Source organism: Callorhinchus milii, unplaced genomic scaffold, assembly GCF_018977255.1.
Source record: "Callorhinchus milii isolate IMCB2004 unplaced genomic scaffold, IMCB_Cmil_1.0 Scaffold17, whole genome shotgun sequence".
Taxonomy (NCBI): Eukaryota; Metazoa; Chordata; class Chondrichthyes; order Chimaeriformes; family Callorhinchidae; genus Callorhinchus; species Callorhinchus milii.
Window position 1 is genome coordinate 949,847 of NW_024704758.1, and position 23,058 is coordinate 972,904.

Consider the following 23,058-nt stretch of genomic DNA (forward strand, 5'->3'; position numbering starts at 1 on the left):
CACAGTTACATTACTCCGACTCCCGCTGTCCATCATGCGGCTGCACAGAGCTTTGCTGAGTGTACAGATTTTACTCTTTTCTCTGGTACAGCTTTGCCAGGCTGAGAACGGTACGTACTGCTGTGTGATTTATTCTGTCAAAACATTTGGGAGACTTCTTTCTTCCGACAAATGTTGAATGGGAGCCGACATCTGCCCCTCTCCCAGTGGGGTGGGGGTGGAGATAGAGAGAGAGTCTGCCTGAAGCAAATGCTCTGTGCTCCTGTGGGTTGTCAGGGCGAAAATCTTGACCGTAGGAAGCTCTCTGGGATGCTGCCCTGTGTGAGGAGCACGATATCAAAGCGAGTTGCTGTTGTTGTAGGAAACGGAAGAGTGTAGAGCCTTTCGGAGAACAACAACAACAACATAATACGTTTGTGTAGCACCTGGAGGACGCCTCCAAGGCGCAAACAATCTGCCTGGTCAGCACAGTACCTTATCCTTGTTCCTGATTTACCGTCTCAACAATGCAGCGCTCCCCAAGAACTGCGCTACGCTGGGCTTTCAGATCAAAGGCACCCAGGATGCTTTCTATCGTTGTCCTGCAGTGTAACTCACGGGACCTGAGGCTCTGGGTGAACCCCAACTCAGTCCTTCACCATTCCAAGGCTGAACTGAACGAGGACCGTGTCGCACCAAACCCCCAGCTCACGCCCCACTTTCGGCGCCCCCCGCCTCCCCATCCGCCCTCCTCCCTAGGGTCTAGCCATCCGTGGTGAGGAAGCAAACAGACGGTTCAATTCCCCCAGGGAGCGGTGAGACACGGGAACAAAAGTTAAACTAGTCTTTTGGGACACTGCTGTGCGCAATTGGCTGCCACGTTTTGCCCACAAAATATACAGTCAATTCACTTTACAGTCTATTCTGTGAAGCGCTTTGAGACCTCTCGAAGATGTGACAAGGCGCTGCATCAAATGCAACGATTATAAGGATTATTATTATTAGGAGGTAGGAACTTAACTCTAGCACTCGCTCTGGATGATCCATCGCCCCTTCATTGTAACACAATCTGCCGCCCACTTTTCCAGTCTTCCTTGATGCCAAAGATGCCCTCTCTGTCCTGAAGAGGCACAGGCGTGCGAACAGCTTCTTCGAGGAGGCGAAGAAAGGGGACCTGGAGCGAGAGTGCATCGAAGAGGTGTGCAACCACGAAGAGGCCCACGAGGTGTTCGAGGACGATGTCGAAACTGTAAGCGTCAAGACTGCGATCCTCTCGGTTTCCCGGCGTACAGTGCCCTCGCCTCAGCTCACCGCATAATCCCCTCACCAAACCATGACAAGCAATCTGAGTGGGGGGGTGGGGGGAGAGAGGGGGGTTTTAGGCAGTCAGTTCCCATATGGGGGTGAAATATGGGGGTTGGATTTCACTCCCATCGTAACTTAGTCCAGTTACCAACAACAACAACTCGCATTTACACAGCGCCCCTCTCGCAGGAGAGCGTCACAGAGCGTTTGTCAGTATCGGAGCACAATGCTGAGTCGGGGGGAGGGGGAGGTGAACCTAGGCACTATTGAAGAGGAAGGTCTTCAGGTCGTGCCTGAAGATGGGGAAGGAAAGGGCAAGATAGAGGAAGGGTATACCAAAATACTCTTAATTACAGAGCCTGGTCACTCAACAAGAACAGCCACAGAATGACCATAAACCAGCCCCTTAGACAACTAGGAAACAGTGGCCCAAAGTCAATCCCATCACCCTCTGACCTCGGAGTGACAGACACACGCCTTTCAGCCAAGATCCATTTAAATCTCAGATCGTCTCTAACCTTCACTTTACAAAAACACATTGAAAGTGTGAGACGTAAGGAGAGAAATGGATCTGAAAGGTCTGCCATGATCCAATACACAAGCGGAACAGGCTCAAGGGCTGAATGGCCTCCTCCTGTTCCGACGAAACAAGCATATGTTTTAGACAAAATCCACGACCCAGGTTTAGCAAGTTAAACTCCAACTGTTGCCCTAACACACACTCCGAGCTCCCTGAGACTTGGCTCTCACCAGCCTGTGCGTTACGCTCCCCGGGTTTAGTAAAGGGGAGCATCTCGGTTGTGATGAGGGTAAATATTCTGACGAAGGTCTATCAGTAACTGAAACCACATCACTCCGCCCAGTTGGAAATCTGCTCCAGTGGATCCCATCGGAGCGGTTTTCCTGTCGGAGTGGAGCTGTGTGGCTCAGTCTCCTTTTTTAAAAGAAATAGAGGCAGGGCGACTGAGAGATGTTAGTCTCAGATGTGGTTCAGTGTGGGTGGGTAATATCTATCTGTCCTCTCCCCTGCAGGAAACGTTTTGGAAACAATATAAAGGTAAGAGTTTTTCAGTTCATTCTGTTGTCAAACCACCTTTTGGCTCTGTCTGTCACTCTCTGGTCTCATTTGGAAAATTATTATTACCCGTCAGGGATCTGATTTACAGGGTTCACAGGAGCTGAGGGCACTTTGGGGAGATTGCGCATTCCATCCCTGACATGGGAATTCCCATGTGCAAGTGGGATGCATGGAACTCTCAGCCTGGTTAAGCACGATGATGAGTTTTCATGTGTGCCAGACACAAAGCGACGACAAAGAAACATACCCCACCAATCCCCCCACACACCCCCCCACACCCTCCCCCAGCGCTGTAAAGCGTCAGTTTAGACAGCAACAACAAATTACATTTACGCATCACATCAGGAGGACGTCCCAAGGCACTGGACAGTCAGGGATCCGCACCCGACCTGGTGGTTGGGATCAGGAGGGGTGGGGGACAGGGAGGGTAGGGGTAGGATTATATAATAATAATAACAGGTAGACTATGTGATTCCATGTCCAGTCGTGGGGCTTGAACCCGCAACCTTCTGACTCGGAGGCGAGAGCGCTACCACTGTGGAGTCCTGCAGCTCAGTGGTTAGAGCATTCGCTTTGCAAGTGAGAGACCTGAGTTCAATCCCAGGCAGAGGGCGAAACCTTGGGCAAGTTTCCTTACTCCACACAGAGCCTAATAATAATCCCTCCAAAACCAAAAACAATAATAAATTGGTCATTTTCAATCTACGACTGTTTGTGGGACATTGCTGTGCGCAATTGGCTGCCGCGTTCGCCCACAAATATACAGTCAATTCACTTTAGAGTGTGTCTGTGAAGCGCTTTGGGACGTCCTTCCGACGTGAAAAGCGATATATCAAATGCAAGGATTATTATTATTATTATTACTGACACCTCGAGGCTGACACCTCATGAATCATGACCCAAACTCAAACTGACTGGACAATTGCTACACTCACATCTTATTCCACTTCACTGCACAATTCACTGGGGCGGACGATCACTGACTGGCTCTCGACACTGATCTGGGGCTGCGCTATGTGCTATGTGTTATGTGCACGTTCAGACAGGATTTAAACCCAAGTTTCTTAAATCTTGTACATTTTATTTTCAGTTTGCATACTTCCGGTGAAACCGATTGAGCGAGAGGAACTGCTAGGCTGTCTGAACGGTAAGTATTGTGAGCATTTACTCAGCCTTCAGTTGCCCGTCTTATCTTCTCTTGATACTCACAGAGTCAATCTCACGCTTCCCACTTAATGATAATAATCCTTGCTTTATTATAGTGCCTTATTGAAGTCATTGAGACGTCTCAAAGAGCTTTACAAAATATACTGTAAAGGGTAGTGACTGTATATATTTTGTGGGCGAAAAGTGGCAGCCAATTGTGCATAGCAGTGTCCCAACGGATTGAGTTACCAATTCTTTTAAAAAGTAATTCCACAATAGACTAACAACTAGGCTCCTATATACTGCGAGTTAAACAGAGGTGTGTGGAGTAAGGAAACTTGCCTAAAGTTTCGCCCCACCTGGGAATCGAACCCGGGTCCTCTTACTTGCGAAGCGAGTGCTCTAACTACTACACTATGGGACTGCACTTATTACCAACTGTATTAACCTTCCTCTCTTGATCTCAGGGGTTTCTGTTTTAGTCATAAAATTGAAGGCGCAGGAACAGAGGAGTAGACTTTGAGTTGTTTCATGGTATCACCAAAGCTGTTTATCTCTTTCTAAGGTGTATGTTACACAGGAAATGGAGCTGGTTATGAGGGCACCATCTCGTTAACAAAATCTGGGCGAGAGTGTCAGAGATGGTCCAGAAATTACCCACACAGGATCAAGTGAGTAGCTGAGGGGAGGAGGTTCTGGTCAGATAGATTTTAAATGTCCCGCAATATCACTATTGGAAGAGAGAAAGGGGGTTTCTCCCCCAATGTCCTGGCTTGGGATTTATCAGTCATTCCTGGGGGGAGGGGAAGACAATGGGGGACATTGAAATGATGGTGGGAGGGTGGAAAGTTACCATACAGTGAGTTCCCATCTCTCCTGTGTGAATTAAACATAAGAGCAGAAGGTTTTGCTCGGAAAAAGAAGTCCAAGTTCCATCCAGTTCATCTTCCACCATCCTGGCATTCGCTTGACATGTCATGACACAATTATATAATGAATTCCATAAGAACATTGCCAGTGAGTGAAGGGAGGTGGGCAGACATGAAGTCCCACCTCCAAACGCAACTCGCAGGATAGTAATAATATATTAATCCTTGCATTTGATATAGTGCCTTATCAAGTCTTCGAGACGTCTCACAGAATATACTGTAAAGTGAATTGACTGATATTTTGTGGGCGAAATAAGGCAGCCAATTATGTACAGCAGCGTCCCACAAACAGACTTGGATTGAGTGACCCAATTATATTTTTTTGAAGGGATTATTAACCCCAGAAAAGTGATCCACCAATTGACTAACAATCGGGTTCCTACTTACTGCTAGGAAAACAGAGGCTTGTGAAGCAAGGAAACTTGCCCAACATTTCGTCCTGCCCGGGAATCGAACCTGGTTCCTCTCGTTTGCGAGGCGTGTATTCTAACCACTGAGCTACAGGACTACACGTATCTTGATATTGTGTCCCAATAATGGTCTGAAATAATCTTTTTCTCAATGATCAGATACAGTTCGGTGACCCATCCAGAAGCTAATCTTTTGGAAAACTACTGCCGAAATCCTAACGATAGCATCTATGGTCCATGGTGTTATACCAAAGACCCAACAGTCCAATCAGAGGAGTGTTATATCTCAAAGTGTGGTGCGTACGTTAACCTTCTCTCTGTTCTCTACTTTCATTCTCCTTCCATCCGTGCAAATTGCATTCCTCTTGCCTGCACATATATACCCAACAGTTTTCCTGACCTTTTTTCTTGTATATTAATAATAATAATCCTTGCATTTGAAATAACGCCTTATCACGTCTTCGAGATGTCTCAAAGCGCTTCCCAGGATACACTGTAAAGTGAATTGACTGTATATATTTTGTGGATGAAATGCAGCAGCCAATTGTGCACAGCAGCGTCCAACAAACAATTATTATTTTCTTTTGAAGGGATTATTACCCCCGAAAAAGCAATCCGCCAATCAACTAACAACCGGGTTCCTACTTACTGTTGGGTAAACAGAGAGGTATGGAGTAAGGAAACTTACCTAAGGTTTTGTCCTGCCCGGGAAGCGAACCTGGGTCCTCTCGCTTGCATGGCGAGTGCTCTAACCACTGAGCTTCAGGACTCCACTCCATATTGCGGATATGTTAAGCAGTTGCATTCTCTGCTTCACAGATTTACTTAGTGTCTGTATTTTCTCTGCTGCTTTAGGTGAGACTTTACCACCGCTGCCCACAATGCTGCCCTCACCCACGCTGAATCCATCCAGTGAACCCTGTGAGCAAAACTCAGGATTGTTCTACGGAGGGACGCTGAACAGGACCAGGTCGGGGAGGACCTGCCAGGCTTGGGGGTCACAGCACCCTCACAAGCACAATTATACCCATCTCAGATCAGAGGACAATTACTGCAGGAACCCAGACCTGGATGAGGAGGGAGTTTGGTGTTTCACTACTGACCCAGATGTGGAAATGGAATACTGTTCCCTCTCCTACTGCGGTATGTTATCAGCCAGTTTTGCTTCAACGGGGACAGATTTCCTGAGAAACTATTTCCATCACTAGCTGAGTCGATAACTAGGGGGCATATATATATAAAGGGGAGTGGAAATCTGGAACTCTGTCTCTCCCCTAGAAAGCTGCAGATTATGGTTGGATCCATTCAACTTCTCAAGACTGAGGCGGTTAGATTTTTGTTAGGTCAGGGTGTACAACACCACCAACAACAATAAAATTACATTTGTAAAGCGCTGTTCACGTAGGGAGGACGTCCCAAGGTGCTGGGCAGACAGAGTTACAGACCCGAGCTGAGGGTCGAAGTGGGGGAGGGGAGAGGGCAGGGAAAGCACGATCGAAGAGGAGGGTCTGAGGTGGGTCTTGAAGGTGGCGAGGGAGGGGGGACTAATAGAAAGGTGGGACAGGCTCGAGGGGCTGAATGGCCTCTTTTTTTGATGATCAGATACATTGACCTGATCTCTTTATGAAGTGTGGGGTCACTGAACCATCATTATTATAATAATCCTTGCATTTCATACGTCGCCTTCTCACGTCTTCGAGACGTCTCAAAGAGCTTCACAGGATATACTGTAAAGTGAATTGACTATTTTGTGGGCGAAATGCGGCAGCCAATTGCGCACAGCAACGTCCCACAAAACAGTCGTGGATTGAGTGACCAACTTATTATTTTCTTTTGAAGGGATTGTTATCCCCGGAAAGGCGATCTGCCAATTGACTTACTGCCAATAGCAGTAAGGGTTCCTACCTACTGCTAGGTAAACAAAGGCATCATTCACATCTTCCCCGCAGTTACAGGAGAATTCATCTTTATTGTGTGAACCAAATAACACTACAGCATATACTGGGCTGTCCTGTAGACAACAACTTGTAGCAATTAGGAAAATGTCTGGACTGGGATGTTGTTTTTGTGCCCAGCCAGGTGTCTGACATGTGCGGAAACCCATCACCATTGCTTAAGAGTCTCCAAACCAAGCTGAGAATTCCATGCCTCCTACCTACACATGGAAATCCCAGTGATAGATTGTTGTCTCTCTCTCTCCCTGGAGGAATGCATCCTGTTTACCTAATTCCGGAGAGTATTAGGCGCAGGTTGGCAAGAGCCAAGGCTTGGGGACCTCAGATTGTGCGTTGGGGTAACTGCTGCGGTCTAACCAGCTAAAACCACATAGCTTGCCATTGATATCATTGTCTGGCAAGCTTTCCCACTGTTTCTCCACCTTCCTTCGATACGGTCGACCACGCTATCCTCCTCCACCGCTTGTCCTCCCACCTAAACCTTCAAGGCCCTGTCCTTGAGTGGTTTAGGTCGTACCTCTCCCACCGTCTTCACTTTGTCTCCACAAATGGTTTTTCCTCCGGCCCCCGCACTGTCTCGTGCGGTGTCCCTCAGGGCTCTGTCCTCGGTCCCCTCCTCTTCACCCTCTATATGCTCCCCCTTGGTGACATCATCCGCAGACATGGAGTTCACTTCCACATGTATGCGGATGATACCCAACTCTACCTTTCCTCCTCTACCCTCAACTCCACGACCACCGATGTCCTGACAGCTGTCTGTCCGACATCGAGTCCTGGACGAGAGATAACTTTCTCCAGCTCAACGTGCGCAAAACTGAGGCCCTCCTGATTGGCTCGCGTTAGCGCCTCCGCACCTCAGGCGCTGACAGCATCAGCTCCAAGGCTGCACTCTCCACCTCTCAAAGCCAGTCAGGAACCTCGGGGTTCTGTTCAACCCTGAGCTGTCCTTTCTCCCCCATATCCGCGCCACAACTGGCACCGCCTTCCATCACCTCCGGAATATCGCCAGACTACGGCACTACCTCACCCCTCACGCGGCTGAAACTCTGGTCCTCACCTTTATCACCTCAAGGCTGGACTATGGGAACTCTCTCCTCGCCGGCCTTCCCGCCACCTCCCTCCACAAGATGCAGGTCATTCAGAACTCTGCAGCTCGTGTACTGTCCGGCACCAGGCTTCAGGACCACATCACTCCCACCCTCGCTCGCCTCCACTGGCTCCCCATCCCCCAGAGGATCGAATTCAAGATCCTCACCCTCACCTACAAGGCCATTCACGGCCTCACTCCCTCCTACCTCTCCGACCTACTATCCCCCTACCTACCCGCCCGTACCCTCCGTTCCTCCGGCTCCGGTCTGCTCCACGTCCCCCGCCCCAACCGCCCTACTATCGGTGGCCTTCAGCCTCTCAGCCCCGAGGCTCTGGAACTCCATCCCCCAGTGCCTTCGCCGCTTCCTCCCTTTCCTCCTTCAAGGCCGGTCTCAAGACCTTTCTCTTTGACTGTGCCTTCAGCTCCCCTCTCGACTCTCTACCCCCTCCTCGCTCCCTCCCTTCCCTCCCCTCACCCTGACCATTTCCCCCCAATGCTCGGGTCCTGACCCAACTGTACAGCGCCTTGGGACGTCCTCCCGACGTGAAAGGCGCTCGATAAATGGAATCTTGTTGTTGTTGTTGTTGTTGTTCCTGTTAGGGCTTGCAGGGTTAACAGGAGCTGAATGGGATGAATGGGATAGTTGGATCACCAGGCATGGAGGGAAAGGGGATGATACAAACGAGGAGAGAGGCAATGGATGGGAGACTTGGAGTAGAGAGAGTAGACTTACAACAACAACAGCAGCAAATTACAATTGTAGAGCACCCTTCATGTCCCTACAGTGCTGGAAGTTGACTTGAGTTGACTTGTGGGGACAGGGAGAGCTGGCAAGAATGGGGGGTTGCGGATGTTTACAAAAACAACAACTTGCATCTATGTAGCGCCCTTCATGCGGGGTAGTGTCCTGGAGAGCTTTATTCTCCTTGACCGCATGGTAAGTTGACTTCAGCCTGACCATCTCTATTGCGTTTAGCAGCTTTGTTGTGTCCACTCTCTAGATGACTTGATGAATCAGCAGCAGGATTACGACATTGACGTGTCCGATGAGACAATAGCAGGTCGAACGATCGGCGGTTCCTATCAGCCATTTTTCAAACCTTCTTACTTTGGCAAAGGAGAGATGGGTACGTTCAGACAGCTTGTGTTAGGTGTGTGGCTGTGTGTGTGACTGTGTGACTGTGTGGGTGGGTGTGGTTGCATGTGAGATATGTGACTGTGTGTGTATGACTATGTGTGTGATTGTTACTGTTGCCTGGGTGTGTGACTATGTGTGTGACTATGTGTACGACTGTTGCTATGTGGCTGGGTGTGTGACTCTGTGGTTGGGTGTGTGACTGTGTGTTACTGTACGTGTGATTGTGTGGTAGGTGTGTGACTGTGTGACTATGTGGTTGGATGTGTGTCTATGCGACTGTGTGATTGTGTGCGTGATTGTGTTACCATGTGTTACTTATGTGTGATTGTGTGGTGGGTGTGTGACTGTATGATTCAATGCGACTCTGTATATTGGTTCTGTGACTGGGTGTGACTCTGTGGTTGGGTGTGTGACTGTGTGACTGTGCGTGTGACTGTTTGGTTGGGTGTGTGGCTGTGTGTGCGGCTTTTTTGTGGCTGTGTGTGTGGCTGTATGTGTGACTGTGGTTGGGTGTGTGACTGTGTGTGACTGTGTTCCTGGATGAGTGACTGTGTTTGTGATTGTATGGTTGGTTGTGTGACCATGTGACTGAGTTTGTGACTGTGTGACTGGAAGTGTGACTGGGTGTGTGACTGTATGGTTGGGTTGTGACTGTGTGTGTGACTGTGTTTGGGTGTATGACTATGTGATTGTGTGTGTGACTGTGTTACTGTGTGCCTGGGTTTGTGACTATGATCTGTGTGTGTGCCTCTGTGACTGTCTGTGTAGCCGGGTATGTTACTGTGTGTGACTGTGTGACTGTGTGATTGGGTGGCTACGTGTGTGACTGCGTGACTGTGTATGTGACTGTTTGGTTGGGTTTGTGACTGTTTGTTTGACCATGTGATTGTATGATTGGGTGTGATACTGTGTGACTATGTGTGTGTCTGGGTGTTTGACTGTGTTTGGGTGCGTGACTGTGTGTGACTGTGAGTTTGGGTGTGTGACCGTGTGACTGGAAGTGCAATTGTGTATCGGTGTGTGAGTGTGTGTGTGAGACTGTATGGTTGGGTGTGTGACTGTGTGGTTGGGTGTGTGACTGTGTGACTGTGTGTGTGACTGTCTGGTTGGGTTTGTGACTGTGTGATTGTGATTGTGTGATTGGGTGTGTGACTGTGTGGATGGGTGTGTGTGTGTGTGGCTGGCTCTGTGACTGTGTGAGACTTTGTGGTCGGGTGTGTGACTGTGCGTGTGGCTCTGTGACTGTCTGCGTCACTGTGTGTGTGACTGTCGTTGGGTTTGTGACCGCATGATTGTGTGCGTGACAGGGTGTGTGACTGGGTGTGTGACTTCTGGTTGCGTGTTTGACTGTGTGGTTGGTGTGTGATTATGTGACTGGGTGTGTAACTGTGTGTGTGACTGTGTGGTTGGGTGTGTGACCGTGTGACTGTGTGGTTGAGTGTGACCAGACTGAGATTAACCCTGAGCCTTGTGATTTGTGGAGTCTGTGTGACAAAGGCAGGAAATTCCTCTCAACGGGATGGGCCTCCCGATCTCAATGGTCAGTGTGTGCGCAGGGACCAAGGCTCATACCCAGTCTCTTATTGTTGTGCGAGTTTATATTGCGAAGCTGGAATGACAGACCATCGTTCCCCTCCAGAATGTGGCCTGAGACCTCTGTTTGAACGCATAAACAAGAAGGATAGCGGTGAGGACGAGCTGATCGAATCGCTGAGTGGTCGGATTGTGCACGGCACGGACGCTCAGAGAGGCAGTGCTCCCTGGTAAGTGACACACAACCAACACCTCAATCACACAGCACCTCATTCTACATCACGTAGACCATGATAAACTGTTTTATCTTGGACTGAACAGTAGAACCAGAGGACACGGCCTGCGATTGATGGAGGTAAATTCAAAACAAATCTGCAGGGACACTACTTCAGTGAGAGAGTAGTAAATTTATGGAGCAGGCTCCCTAGGGAGTCGGTGGAAGCAGAGACAAATCAGATAGATTTCTGCTGGAAAATATTATCTGGGGACAATACAAACTATACAGTATATAGTTTGGGACACGACATGTCAAGTGACTACCAGGATGGTGAAGGGGAACTGAATGGACCTTGGTCTTCTTTTGCCAGCAAATTCTTATGTTCTTATGGCACTTCTCCACTTTCATCCAACATTGGTGGGACGTCACTGGTTCTTGTTCAGCTGAGACTCGCTCTCAATAGTAATAATAATAATGATAGAATACAAAATTACGTGTGTACAGCTCCTTTCACGTCGGCCCTAGACAGTCAGGGATTTGGACCCGAGCTGGGGGTTGGGATCGGGGAGGGCGGTGGGCAGAGAGGGTAGGAGGGTGGCCAAAGGCTCAGTTGAGGATGAGGATTTTAAGACGCACCTTGAAGGAGGCAAGGGAGGGAGCGAGGTGAAGGGAATGTGGGATGGTGTTCCATAGGGTGGGGGCAGAATATATAGTACCAGTGAGAGAGAACCAGTAATTTCTCACCAATGTTGGCTGGAGGTGGAGATGTTTCATAAGAACATATGAATTGTTAGACGAAAGGCCAAGGTCCGTCCAGTTTGTCTTCCACCATCCTCACTAATAAAAGTAATAATAATATTAATAATAATAATCCTTGCATTTGATATAGCGCTTTATATATATTGTTATATCTAATTCATTATATATATTGTATATAAATGTCTCAAAACGCTTCACAGAATATATTGTAAAGTGTAGTGCTTGTGTATTTTGTGGGTGAAACGCAGCAGCCAATTGAACACAGCGACAACAACAAATTACATTTGTATAGCACCAGTGTGTAACATTCGCCTTCATTTAAATGCACAGTCACTACACTTAAGAACATAAGAACATAAGAATTAGGAGCAGGAGTAGGCCATTCGGCCCCTCGAGCCTGACCCGCCATTCGATAAGATCATGGCTGATCTTCTGACCTAACTCTAATTGGCTGCCCTATCCCCATATCCTCTAATCCCTCTATTTTTTAAAAATTCTATCAGTCTCTTCATAAGGGAAAATTCTGTGAAGTGCTTTGAGACATTCTGGATATTCAAGTTATTCCATATTCAATGAGAGTTGGGCAGGTGAACAAAGAACATAAGAATTTGCTGGCGAAAGAAGACCAAGTTCCATCCAGGCAGTTGCTTGAAAATGTGTCCCAAACTATATACTGTATCCCAAGATAAATGGAAGGATGATGATTATTTAAACAAATGAATCTGACCAGTAATCCCACCTCCATGTGTTAACAGTGAGAAAAAAACACAGTGTCTTTCAATGGGGGCTCCTAACACACTCTTTATATCTAGTTTGTATTTTCAGTCCTCACTTCTCTCCACCAATTCTCTCCACAGGCAGGTGATGCTGTTTCAGAAAAGTCCACAGATGCTTCTGTGCGGTGCAAGCCTACTGAGCAATGAGTGGGTGCTGACGGCAGCCCACTGTGTCCTGTACCCTCCCCAGTATAAGAACTACACAGTGAAAGATCTGATCGTACGTCTGGGGAAATACGAGCGAGCCGCGTAAGTGAAAGGTGGAGTCCTGTAGCTCGCCTTGCAAGCGAGAGGACCTGGGTTCGATTCCTGGGCAGGGTGAAATTTGGGTAAGTTTCCTTACTCCACACGCTTCTGTTTACCTAACAGTAAGTAGGAACCCGATTGTTAGTCAATTGGCGCATTGCTTGGCTGGGGTAATAATCACTTAAAAATAATAATAATAATCTGGTCACTCAATCCACAACTGTTTGTGGGACACTGCTGTGCGCAATTGGCTGCCTTGTGTTGCCCACAAAATATACAGTCACTAATACTTACTTTACAGTACTTTCTGTGAAGCGCTTTGAGATGTCTCGAAGACGTGATAAGGCGCTATTATCAGATGCAAGTATTCATTTGTTTAAATAATCATCATCCTTGCATTTATCTCGGGATACAGTAAATAGTTTAGGACGTGACATTCTCAAGCCGCTGCCTGGATGGAACTTGGTTTTCTTTTGCCAGCAAATTCTTACGTTCTTATGTTGAAGGCAACACAAGTGTAAACTGCCGGGTGACCTGAGGGATTAAAACTTCTTTATTATCCTTTCCAAGCTCTTCATTTGGTCCCCAATTGCCATTTTCGTTTCCTTTTCACCAAATCTTCCACCTGCCTTAATTCTCTGCTTTTCCCTCCACCGTCATCAACTTCCGCTGTTGACTATTTTGCCGTGATTCAGGTACGAAAAGCTGACCGAGAAGATTGTCGCGATTGATAAAATCCTTATTCACCCATTGTACAACTGGAAGACCAACTTGGACCGTGATATTGCCTTGCTCCATTTGAAGAAGCCCATTGAGTTCACCGACTACATATCGCCGGTCTGCCTACCGTCGAGGAAAATCACCGTAAGGTCAGTGTACTGGTTTTATCCGTGCTTTTCTAACCACACCAAATGTTATTGAAACAATGGGGGCTATTCAGTGGGAATCACCTGCACCCTCAATAACAGTCACTACACTTGTCGGTTAGCAGTCATCGCTGTAAAGTGTTTTGAGACATTTTGATGTGCCGCGGTGCTCTGGAATAAAATCTGTCTTTCTTGTTGAAGCCAAATTGAGAAGGGATCATGAGCTCTCACGGTGTTCACAAAGTCCTGTTACTCCTGAGAGAGAGAAAAGTAACAGGACTTTGTGGACACCTGTACTTTACTGTGTGACAGTACGCCATCGCCTCATGCTTTTGTTCTAAAGGTTAATGAACGAAGGGCACAAAGCTCGGATCACAGGTTGGGGAAACCTGGAAGAAACATGGATCAATGGTGTAGATCATCTTCCCACCAACTTACAGCAGGTTCAGCTCCCCATCGTCAACCAAGCTGACTGCCGGGCATCCACCAAAGTCCCTGTCACCAGATTCATGTTCTGTGCCGGTGAGTGAGTCAGAGTATTTACAACAACAGGTTGCATTTATATAGCGCCCCGCATGCAGGATAGCGCGAAGGGATGAAGCGATTTGAAGATAACTGTAGGTCATTTGGGTTACAACAACGCCCTTGGGGGCTGAGATGCTCACAAAGTAACCCGGCAAATGAATATTAGAATCACGTTGACCTTCTGAGGTTATTGCTTTGGAAGAGACTTTAAATTGAGGTCCCGTCTGTTTGTTCAGGTGGTCGTTAAAGATCCCACACAAGGGAGTTCCTCCCTGTATCCTGGACACGTTAAATCACTCCTGGTTGTTTGTGGTAAATTGGCGGCCCCTTTCACCTACAAAATACTTTCTCCACAGTATATCCTGTGAAATGCTTTGAGATATCCTCCCAATAAGGATTATATTATTGTGTTAAAGGGTATGGGGAGTGAGCAGGATTATAGTAGATTAAGTTTTTTATTTGGAGAAATTAACCTCCAGATGAATGATGGGTTGAATGGCCAGTTCATGTAACCTTCTATAATCTCAATAGAAACATCACAAGTAGTGGTTGAGTGGGTGAATAGGGTACGGAGATGGGGTGGTACACGTGGATTATAACATTGTAGGTGAAACCTTAGGCAAGTTTCCTTACTCCACACACCTCTGTTTACCCGGCAGTGAGTAGGAACCCGGTCATTAGGGGGATTGGCGGATCGCTTTTCCGGTAGTTATAATCCTTCAAAATTAAAAAAAAATTTGATCACTCAATCCATGACTGTTTGTGGGACGCTGCTGTGAGTAATTGGCAGCCGTGTTTCTCCAACAAAATATGCAGTGAATTCACTTTATAGTACATTCTGTGAAGCGCTTTGAGATGCCTCAAAGACGTGACAAGGGGCTATATCAAATGCAAGGATTATTATTATTACCATTCTCCCGTGTGACTGTTTAGCTGCAGTCTGTGCACATGGCTTGCACTTTACGAACACGGACAATGTGCCCGAGGTCATGCGGTACAAAAGGAGCAAGCGTGTCCAATGCATTTCATTCACTGGGGAACAACGACCATTTGGATTTTATGTTTCTTATAGGTTACCAAGCGACTGACAGCCAGCGTGGAGATGCGTGTGTGGGAGACAGCGGGGGCCCATTGGTGATGAAGGTTACTGCACTTTATCATTCCTCTTGTTTTTCACCTTGTAAACATTTATCGGGAGATCTCGTCTGTGGGTCTTCTTGACGGGGTTGCTTAACAAGTCACGCAAATGGGGTTAAACTCCTTTCGGTAACCAGACACACTGAAATGACACGAGACCCTTACACTGACCCGTAAACTCATAGATTCTTACAGCACAGAAGGAGGCCATTCAGCCCATCATGCCTGTGCCAACTCTTTGAAAGAGTATCCAACTCGTCCCACTCCCCCGCTCTTACCCCATAGCCCTGCACATTTTTCCTTCTCAAAGTTATTATTGAATCTGCTTCCACCTCCATTTCAGGCATTCATTATTAAAAAAAATATTATTAGTTTACAATCTGTTAATATTATTCTGTTGCTGTTAAATTAGACCAGAGAAACTGACCATTGTGGGGCTTTGTGCTCCCCTCTTCCTTGTTCAGAACTATCCCGAACCATTGGGTTATAACTGGTAGCAAGGCAGTCATGATCAAGTTGAAACTCATAAACTTGGTCTGTATTCCCTTGAGGTTAGAAGGTTGAGGGGTTATCTGATTGAGGTGTTTAAAATAATAAAGGGATTCGACAGGTTAGCTACAGAGAAACTATTTCCTCTGGTTGGGGAATCCAGAACATAAGAAATAAAAGACTAAGGTCCATCTATTTGGCCTTCCACCTTCCTGGTGGGCACATACACATATGTCCCAAACTCCCTATGTACCATATCCCCTAATGTTACTTCTTAAAAGAAAACTATCTAATCTGTGTTTGAAAGAATCAACCTTTTGCTGTTCAATCGTCTCCCTAGGGAGCCTGTTCCACAGGTTCACTGAAATAGTGTTCGCGTAGATTTGTTCTGAATTTCCCCCCTTCAATTGGAGGCCGTGACCTCCTGTTTTATTATTCAGAACAAATTGAAACAGCCTGTCATGATCTATATTGTTTTGCCCCTTTAGAATCTTAAAGATAGCAAATATGTCACCTCTCAATCTTCTATTTTCTGGTGTGAACATGTCCAATTTACCGAGTCGCTCCTCATAATCCATTCCCTGAATCATTTTGGTTGCCCTCCTCTGCTCCTTCTCGATTTCTCCAATAACATTTTTGCATTGCGCTAACCGGAACTGTCTCTGAGTATAATTTTTACAGTGGCAGGATTCATAGAATCATAGAATCATAGAATGTTACGGCACAGAAGGAGGCCATTCGGCCCATCGAGTCTGTGCGGCTCTTTGACAGAGCAACTGACTTTTATTAACCCCACTCACCAGCTTTCTCCCCATAACCCTGCAAACCTGTCTTCCCCAGATACCTATCCAGTTCTCTCTTAAAAGTTGTTATCGAATCGGACTTCACTGCCCTTTCGAGCGGATCATTCCAAATTCCAACAACTCGCTGAGTGAAAAAATTTCTTCTAACCTCCCCTCCTTGTTTTGGTAGATATCTTAAGACTGTGACCACGAGTCACAGACACACCTACCAGCGGAAACAGCTTTTCCCTATCTCGCCTGTCGAAACCTTTCATGATCTTGAAGACCTCTATCAGGTCCCCGCGTAACCTTCTCTGCTGTAATGGGAAAAGTCCTAACTTTTCCAGCCTGTCCTCATAGCTAAGGTTCCCCATTCCTGGTATTATTCTTGTGAATTTCCTCTGCACCCTTTCCAGTGCCTTAATATCCTTCCTGAGGTAAGGTGCCCAGAACTGGACGCAGTACCCAAGCTGAGGCCTAACCAGTGTTTTGTATAGATTAAGCATAACCCTTACTCTTATACTCTATGCCCCTACTAATGAAGCTCAGTACACCAAATGCCTTTTTTACTGCCCTATCTACCTGCTCTGCCACCTTCAATGAATCGCTTTCTTGAACGCCCAGATCTCTCTGTACGTTCACCCCCCTTAAGATTGAGCTCCCAAGCCTATATTGCCTCCTATCATTTTTCCTACCTAAGTGTATCACCTCGCACTTGAAATCCATCTGCCACATGTCAGCCCATTCCACCATTCTGTGTATGTCTGCCTGCAGTTGGTTACAGTCCTCCTCACTATTTACTACCCGACCTAACTTGGTATCATCTGCAAACTTGGAAATAGTGCTCCCTATGCCCAAGTCCAGATCATTAATATATATTAGAAAGAGCAGTGGTCCCAATACCGATCCCTGGGGGACACCGCTGCACACCTCCTTCCATTGCGAGAAACACCCATTAACCACCATCCTCTGCATTCTGTCACTCAGTCAGTCAGTTCCTAATCCAAACGGCGACTGTCCCCTTAATACCGTGGGCCTCCAGTTTTTTATTAACCTCTTATGCGGTACTGTGTCAAAAGCCTTTTTAAAATCCATGTAAATAATGTCCACCGCATTTCCCTCATCAACCCTCGCAGTCACCTCTTCAAAAAATTCTATTAGATTTGTTAGGCAAGATTTGCCTTTAACAAATCCATGTTGGCTGTCTCTAATTACCTCGTGTTCCTCTAAGTAGAGATTTATTTTGTCCCGGATTACGGTCTCCAGTAGCTTTCCTATTACCGAAGTTAGGCTGACTGGCCTGTAATTTCCGGGCTTGTCTTTCTGCCCCTTTTTGTAGAGTGGGGTAACATTAGCCACTCTCCAGTCTCTTGGCACCACTCCTGTGTCCAATGACGATTGAAATATAATGGCCAAAGCCTCCGCTATTTGAACCCGTATCTCCCACAGCAACCTTGGGTGAAACCCATCTGGTCCTGGTGACTTATCAATTTTGAGCCCAGTCAATCTTTTCAGAACTTCCTCTATGTCTATAGTAATCTGATCTATGTATTCTACCCTCTCATCCAATACTGTGGCATTTGGGGCATCTGTTTCCGTTGTGAAGATAGGTGCAAAGTACTCATTTAGTACATCAGCATCCACAACAAGATTGCCATCATTGTCTTTGATTGGCCCCACCTTATCTTTAACTAACCTTTTTTTCTTTATGTGCTTGTAAAATATTTTAGGATTCCCCTTTATGTTACCCGCTAACCTCTTCTCATGCGATCTTTTAGCCTGTCTTATCACTCTTTTAAGATCACTCCTGCATTCTCTATAATGCGCTTTGCTATCCTCAGTGTCTTGCATCCGCCAATTGTCGTACGCCATCTTCTTCTTTTTCATCCTAGACAGAATATCCCTGGTCATCCAAGCAGGCTTGGTTCTTGCACATTTCCCTTTTGTGGGAATATATCTATTTAGACCCTGAGCTATCGTATCTTTGAAGATTTCCCATTGCTCTTGAGTCGTTTTACCTGCCATTCTTACTTGCCAGTCCCTAGGTCCCTCTTTAGCCCATCAAAATTAGCTCTTTTCCAGTCAAGCATTTTCACCCTTGACTGTACTTTGTCCCTGTTCATGAGTAATCTAAATCTAATAATATTATGGTCACTGTTACCTAGATGCTCCCCTACCGAAACTTGTTCAACCTGACCTACTTCATTCCCTAGGACAAGATCCAGCAATGCTTCCTTCCTTGTAGGACTGGAGACATACTGCTCAAGAAAATTTTCCTGTACACAGTTGATGAATCTTTCTCCTGCCTTGCCCTTAGCGCTGCTATTTTGCCAGTCTATATTGGGATAATTGAAATCCCTCATTATGACAACTCTATTCGCCCTACATCTGTCCGTGATCTGGTTGCAGATCTGCTCTTCTATCTCCTTCCCGCTATCTGGTGGTCTATAAACCCCTATCAGTGCAACCACTCCTTTCCTATTTCTGACCTCTAACCAGATCGATTGTGTTGTCGGGCCCTCTAGAGTCTCGTCCCTTTCTATAGCTACAATTGTATCCTTAACTAATATTGCCACTGCCTCCACCCTTTCTTCCTTCTCTATCCTTCCTGAACACATTATACCCTGGAATATTTATCTCCCATTCCTGTCCTGGCTTGAGCCATGTCTCAGTTACTGCTACCACATCGTAACCCCTACGGCCAGTTGAACCTGCAGCTCATCAACATTATTCCCTAAGCTACGTGCATTTAGGTACATGCATTTGAGGAAATTGTCCACATGTACCTGCTTTATATTTGCCACTTGTCTTTTTCCTCTATTCGCTAATCTATTGTTTATCCTGGATACCCATCCCCCCTCGCAACTAGTTTAAGTTAGCCCCCCCAGCATTCGATAATCTCTTGGCCAGGAAGCTAACCCCTGCTTTGCTTAAGTGCCGCCCATCCGCAAGGTAATGATCCCACCTCCCCCAGTAGTGGTCCCAATTGTCCACAAAACGGAAACCTTCTTTTCTGGACCATTTTTCCAGCCAGTCGTTCATACGCCTGATCCTTTCATTATGGTGCCCCGTTGCCTGAGGCCCTGGGAGTAACCCAGAGATCACCACCTTGGATGTTCTGGCCTTGAGTTTGTTCCCCAACTTTTGATACTCGCCCTGGAGTATCTCAATCCTCTTCTTCCCAATATCGTGGGTCCCCACATGGATCACGACTTCTGGACATTTTCCTTCCCCCGAAGAACTTGTCCACACGCTGGGTAAAGTCCACTACCCTCGCACCAGGAAGGCAGCAAACCATCCTAGCCTCACGATTCTTATGACAGAAGATCCTGTCAGTGCCTCGCACTGTTGAATCCCCTATCAGAATAGTGTTGCCCGTGTGATCCATGCCCCTGTCCTGTTGGACAGAATCTTCACTGCTGCCGGGAGGTTTCCACGCTCTCAATTGCTAATGCCGAGTACTGATTTGAGACCGGTACTCTGTTGGGGTGCTCTGCCTTGCACAAGCCCTCTTCTTTCCCCGTCGCACTGTCACCCAATCACTTTCAGCATGTGGCTGTGTGTTGGGCTCCTCTGGGAGTGGTCCTGTTCCTGAACTCTGACCTCCCAATGGCTCCAGTACCCCTCTCTCATGGTTCCTATACAGTGATGGGCTGCTATCACTGAGTCCTAGGGGAGTGAGGGTCTCCTCCACCATACTGTCCAGGAACCTCTCACTGTCCCTGATGGAGCGCAGTGTTTGCACCTGGGCTTCCAGCTCAGCAACTCTCAGCTGAAGCTCCCTGATTTCCAGACACTTGTGGCACATGAAGTCGCCCGGGCTTAAGGCGCCCTCCATCGACTCCCACATGTGACAGACCTCGCAGTTTATCTACCACACCATCTTCACAATCTTTATATAGATACAAAGATATATAGCCTGCCCCCACTTCCTCCTCTGCACCTAATTCCCACTCTCACCAAATTCCCTCACACTCTGGCCTCATCTCACTCCGGACGTAGCTCACTATGGGCTCTCGGCCCACTATTTTGGCTTGCTATTGATCTTTTGATACATCCCAACATCTGGTTTGTTTTACTCCCTGACAGAGCATTAACCATTAACCATTCCCCAATCCACTTTAATATGCTCCCCCCAATTCCATGGGCCCTTATCTTTTGGACTAACCTTTTATGCGGCACCTTATCGAATGCCTTCTGGAAGTCCGAATAGACCACATCCACTGATTCACCCTTATCTAGTTTACTGGAAATGTCCTCAAAATACTCTATGAGATTTGTCAAACATGATTTCCCTTTTGTAAAGCCGTGTTGACTGGGCCTAATTATATTGTGAAATATAATTGTTGGGAGAGCTTCAATTTATTGTCAATCAGGACCCCCCCCAGATCCTTTTCATTTCCCATATGTATTATTTTCCTTCCGTCCAATAGTAGTCCCTTCCATGTCCCCATGTGAAGTACTTAACATTTCTCCACATTGAATTTTATCTGCCACCGATCTGCCCAGTTCCCAAGTAAGTTCAAATCCTCCTGTAACCTATCTTGTTCAGCTTCACTTTCATCCTTCGTTAGCTTGGTATCATCTGCAAAATTAGCCACTGTGCTTGTGACTCCCAATTCCAGATCATTTATAAAAATATTAAACAAAAGAGTTCCCAAAACAGACCCTTGTGGAACTCCACTGGTAACATTCTTCCAGTCTGATGACATTCCCTGTACCACCACCTTCTGGGTTCTTCTGGTCAACTATTGTAATATACCTCCACTGATTCCTGCTTTCAATTTTCAATCAATTTTACCCACAATGGACGTCAAACTTATTGGTCTGTAGTTTTCTGGGTCACTTTTATTACCTTTCTTAAAAATAAAAGTAACATCTGCCTTTCTCCAGTCCCCCGGCACCTCTCCAGTATTCGGTGATTTTTAAAAGATTTGTGTTCGGGTTTCTGCGACTTCCTCTCTTAGTTCCTTAAGAATCCTCAGTTGTGAGTTATTCAGCCCCTGAGATTTATTTACCTTAAGTTTGCGCAGCTGTTTGGCAACCCTGCTGGTAATTATATGAATCGTATCACAACTTTTCTCTGCAACATTTTTGAGTTCTCTTTCCATGGATTACCCATCTCCTCCATGGTAAAGACTGATGTAAAAAAATATTTAGCACTATTGCAGCCTGTGCATTATTCTCCCAAACCCACCTTCAGTGGCTCTATTCCATTGCTTGTTTTTCTTTTGCTCTTAATGTAACTAAAAAATGTTTTGGAATTATCCTTCACATCTCTTGCCAAGGGGCACAATCTTAAAATCAGAGCTAAGCAAATTAGGAGTGAAATTAGGAGACAGTTTTTGACTCAAAGGGAAGTGGAAATCTGGATACCTCCCCGAGAATGCTGTGGCTGTTGGATCCATTCACATTTTTAAAACTGAGGTGGATAGATATTTGTTAGGGAAGGGTATCAAGGGATATGGGGCAAAGGCAGGTCTTCAAATCCCTCCAATCCACTGCACCCCCCCTAACCTCTCTGACCTCCTCTCTCCTCAGAACAGTACCTGTTGGCTTTGCTTCACCGGGTTTGGCTTCCTCCTTGTCCCCCAAATCCTCCGCTCCACAATTGGTGGCAGTGCCTTCAGCCACTGCACCCCGAGGCTCTGGAACTCCCTTCCTCACTCCCTTCCCCTCGCCACCTCTCTTTCTATTTTCAGGTCTCGGCTGAATACCTTTCTTTTCGATCGCGCCTTTGGTCACTTTCCCCCTTTCCCCCCGGCTCGGCCCCGGGATCCATTACTGTGAAGCTCTGAGACGCCGTCCGGCGTGGAGGGCGCTATATAAATCCAAGTTGTTGTTGTTGTTGTAGTAGGTACAGATCAGCCATAATCTAATAGAATGCCGGAACAAGCTCGAGCAGTTGAATGGCCTTCCCCTGTTCCTATATTCCAAGGAAACTCATGCATTGCCCAAGTAAAAAAAATATATATTTTAACCTGATGGGACCCACAGCCCCTGCACTGTAACAATCCAGACTGAACTTTCTTCTAACAGAACCCAGAGGACAATCGCTGGTACCAGATGGGGATCGTCTCCTGGGGAGAAGGGTGTGATAAGGACGGCAAGTTCGGCTTTTACACCTTCACCTTCAAGGTGAAAATGTGGATCAAAAAAGTCATGGAGCTATTCAAGAGGCGACGTGGCTGAGGTGTTGATTCACAGTGCGGGTGTGTGGTGGGGAGTAAATAGGTGTCAGGCTTTCTCTGATTCTCAGATTCAAAATTAAACAGGGGTCACAATCAAGCGAACGTTAGTCATTTCAGTTCGGGAACAATGTTTGCATTCTTAAAAAAATGTTTAAGGAAATAAAACACAATTCTGTCAATGAGGTTGAATAATCTATTTTTCTTCCTTCTCTTCACCTTTCTTCAATTTAAACAAAAACCTCTCATCTCCCCCAGTGCATGGACTCACACACACACACACACACACACAGAGAGAGCATAGCCTGATAAACTTCAGGAGGCCAAAAAGGCTTTTTAAAAAAAAACGCAATTCAATTCTATCAGTTTAATATGACTTATGCAAAGTTTTGAGTTATGTCAAACTTGCCTAGAATACAAACACATGAACAGGACTTGGGCAGATATATGACTTAGGTGCTTATATGATTTATACAGATCAGACTTGTGTGAGTTTTACTATACTCCTGT

The 23,058-nt window shown here is 46.5% G+C and overlaps 1 protein-coding gene across 1 annotated transcript; it reads left to right on the forward strand.

Annotated features, from left to right (window-relative positions):
- The first annotated feature begins 1 nt into the window (after window position 1).
- f2 (coagulation factor II (thrombin)) lies at window positions 2-22,725 on the forward strand. The gene is given in 14 exon segments (NM_001292495.1): window positions 2-110; window positions 1,068-1,228; window positions 2,317-2,341; window positions 3,453-3,509; window positions 4,074-4,179; window positions 5,007-5,143; window positions 5,703-5,990; window positions 8,894-9,019; window positions 10,670-10,793; window positions 12,397-12,564; window positions 13,257-13,430; window positions 13,771-13,949; window positions 15,025-15,095; window positions 22,400-22,725. Coding segments are annotated over 14 exon segments (1,845 nt in total). The 5' UTR covers window positions 2-34; the 3' UTR covers window positions 22,553-22,725.
- The last annotated feature ends 333 nt before the right edge of the window (window positions 22,726-23,058 follow it).